This window comes from Palaemon carinicauda, chromosome 1 (assembly GCF_036898095.1).
Source record: "Palaemon carinicauda isolate YSFRI2023 chromosome 1, ASM3689809v2, whole genome shotgun sequence".
Taxonomy (NCBI): domain Eukaryota; kingdom Metazoa; phylum Arthropoda; class Malacostraca; order Decapoda; family Palaemonidae; genus Palaemon; species Palaemon carinicauda.
Genome location: NC_090725.1, coordinates 65221998 through 65224497, shown reverse-complemented (window position 1 = coordinate 65224497; position 2500 = coordinate 65221998). Strand labels below are relative to the sequence as shown.

Genomic DNA, 2500 nt, shown 5'->3' with positions numbered 1-2500 from the left:
TTAATTTCGGTTTCAGACCCTGGGGAAACGCTTACTGTCTGTCCTAAAGTACATATATTCATTAACAATATCAAGTGAAATATGCATAATCCCTATTTGTTGTATCTCTGCATTTTTCATTAAACATTTATTTTCTCACTAGTTTTATGTAATTATAGGAATGTTGCACTTTCAACATAAGATTCATCTATCCCTTGTCTTTGAAGGGCCTTCATTACTGCTGAAGATTTGACAGTCCCAAGTTTTCTCATAATCTATTAATGCCATATATAGTTTGTCATACTCTCTTGATTTTCCATTAGCGGGTTAACTACATGGATAAGACAGTTGTTAAATACCCGCTTCTAAAGTCTGCCTGCTCTCTTGGCTGGTTAAAATCTTGCTTTCTTTATGTTCTGCCTAATATGATCTTTCTAAATATTTTATGCATTACTGAGAGTAAACTTATTGGGTGATACTGATGATTTTTCTTCTTTTTAAGTTGGAGTTATAGAGCATTCTTGCAAACATTTGTTGTACTGTTCAGCGAGTTTTACTAATATGGAATCTCCTCCATCTCCCATCAAATCAATGTTTAGGTCATCTTCTCCGGCTGCTTCGACTCTTTTCCTACCATTTAATGCTTTCTTTACTTCTACTGTTGCGTTTGGTACCAGCTCAGGTGTTTCTGATATCACTGTTGTATAGCATTGTATAGAAATCTGTGATTTTTATCACCCCATCTCTTTTGTTGATAATATTTAAATTTTCAACCGTAAAGCAAACATATGTTGGCTCCCTGTTCCAAGTCTTCTCTTCATCCACTTGCTGTTTTCCCCTTTCTTTAGTTTTTCAAGGATATTTGTTTGATTTTATTTACGAATGTATTAAGTTTATAGTTTGTTCATTGTTTTGGATTAATGTGCTAACTCCATTTCAACTCTCTTTAATTTCACCCTTATTTCCAATCGTTTGTTAATTTATATTTTTTTGTTCTTTCTGACAGTTTTACTTCATCTTGTTTAGGAACTTTTCCATCTACCTCTTGAGCTGATTCTAATAAAAAATTTGATATATTACTGTTCATATCCTCTTTACTTGCCTCCATTTCATCATGGGAGTACCTATTTTTTACTGATAAACTAAAGTGATCAGATTTTTTCTCAAATTACAGGAGTGTAAATTTTGTTTCTTTGAATTAGTTTTCTCTTTTGTTCCTTAGATGTATACAAATTTTACTTTGCACTATTCAATGGTCACTTGCCTTCCTCATATTTAACTCTGTTATGTCTTTAACTAAGTTAACCTTTTCACTGAGAACAAAATCTATTTTGTTTTGCGTTTCTCTATTTGGGCTTCTCCATGTCCATTTTCTATGCCCCCTTTATAAGATTTTTTTCTTTATAATATTGAAATTGCCCCTTTCAGCAAATTCTACAGAAAGTCTTCTCTATCATTTCTTGTGCCTACTTCAAACTTACATAATCTAGATTCTACTCTCTTCTTTCAGCCTGTTTTAGCTTTGGCCTCACCTAAAACTAATGTAAATTGTGTCTTGTGTTTTTTCATAGGTATCTCCTGATCTTCATAAAAAAAGTTTCTATTTCTTCCTCTATATAGGAAGTTGTGGGTAAATACGTTTCAATGATTTTCGGTTTATACTTCTTATTTAGTTTGATAATTAATAATACCATTCTATCACTAGTGCTAAAAAATCTTCTATGTTACCTGCAAGAATTTTGTTATAAGGAAACTCCTTCCACTTTTTTGTTCTCTTCATGTCCTCTGAAGCAAAATATATGACCCTCTTTTAATTCTCTATATGATTTCCCAGTTTATCTAATTTCAACAAATCATACAGAATCCCAATTTATTTATATCAGCTCTTTTAGTAACAGCAAGATTTTCTTCCTTAGACAGAGTCCTTAAATTGTATATTGTAAGGTTCAGATTCCAAAGGTGGCCTGTTCTAGTCCAGAGACCTCCCCTGCATTGTGATGTATATATATATATATATATATATATATATATATATATATATATATATATATATATATATATTTATACATATATATATATATATATATATATATATATATATATATATATATATATATATATATATATGTATGTATGTATGTATACATATATAAACAATACCAGTTATCTTTTGACAAGTAGCAACCTCAGTGAGGAAAGAAAATTATTTATGTATGTCTTGAGGCTTACAATTACGCTCAATGTAGGGCACACGGTAAAATAAAATTATCTTTTCTCCTTAAGGTTTTTTCTACACCTTTTCATTCACAAAAAGAAATGCGGTTACCGTCTTTCGTGTAAATTTCTTGCTCAGATTTGATTTACCAGTGTTTGCTAGGAGCCATTTATACGTTTCTAATGTATAATGCACACACGAACAGATAATGTCCATTTCGCGCTGAAGTTTTTTTTTAATTATTCAGACAATTTTCGTAGTAATCTTCATGACACCTCTAGTTCAATAATTGACGACCCACAACGA

The 2500-nt window shown here is 31.0% G+C and overlaps 1 protein-coding gene across 1 annotated transcript in view; it reads right to left on the bottom strand.

The window, feature by feature from the left end:
• LOC137645704 (uncharacterized) overlaps positions 1-2500 on the bottom strand; it is a 35846-nt gene that overhangs the window by 29330 nt on the left and 4016 nt on the right. The window contains exon 3 of the mRNA XM_068378607.1: positions 520-676. Coding sequence (XP_068234708.1) covers positions 520-676 — 157 coding nt within the window. The remainder of the gene's footprint in view (positions 1-519; positions 677-2500) is intronic.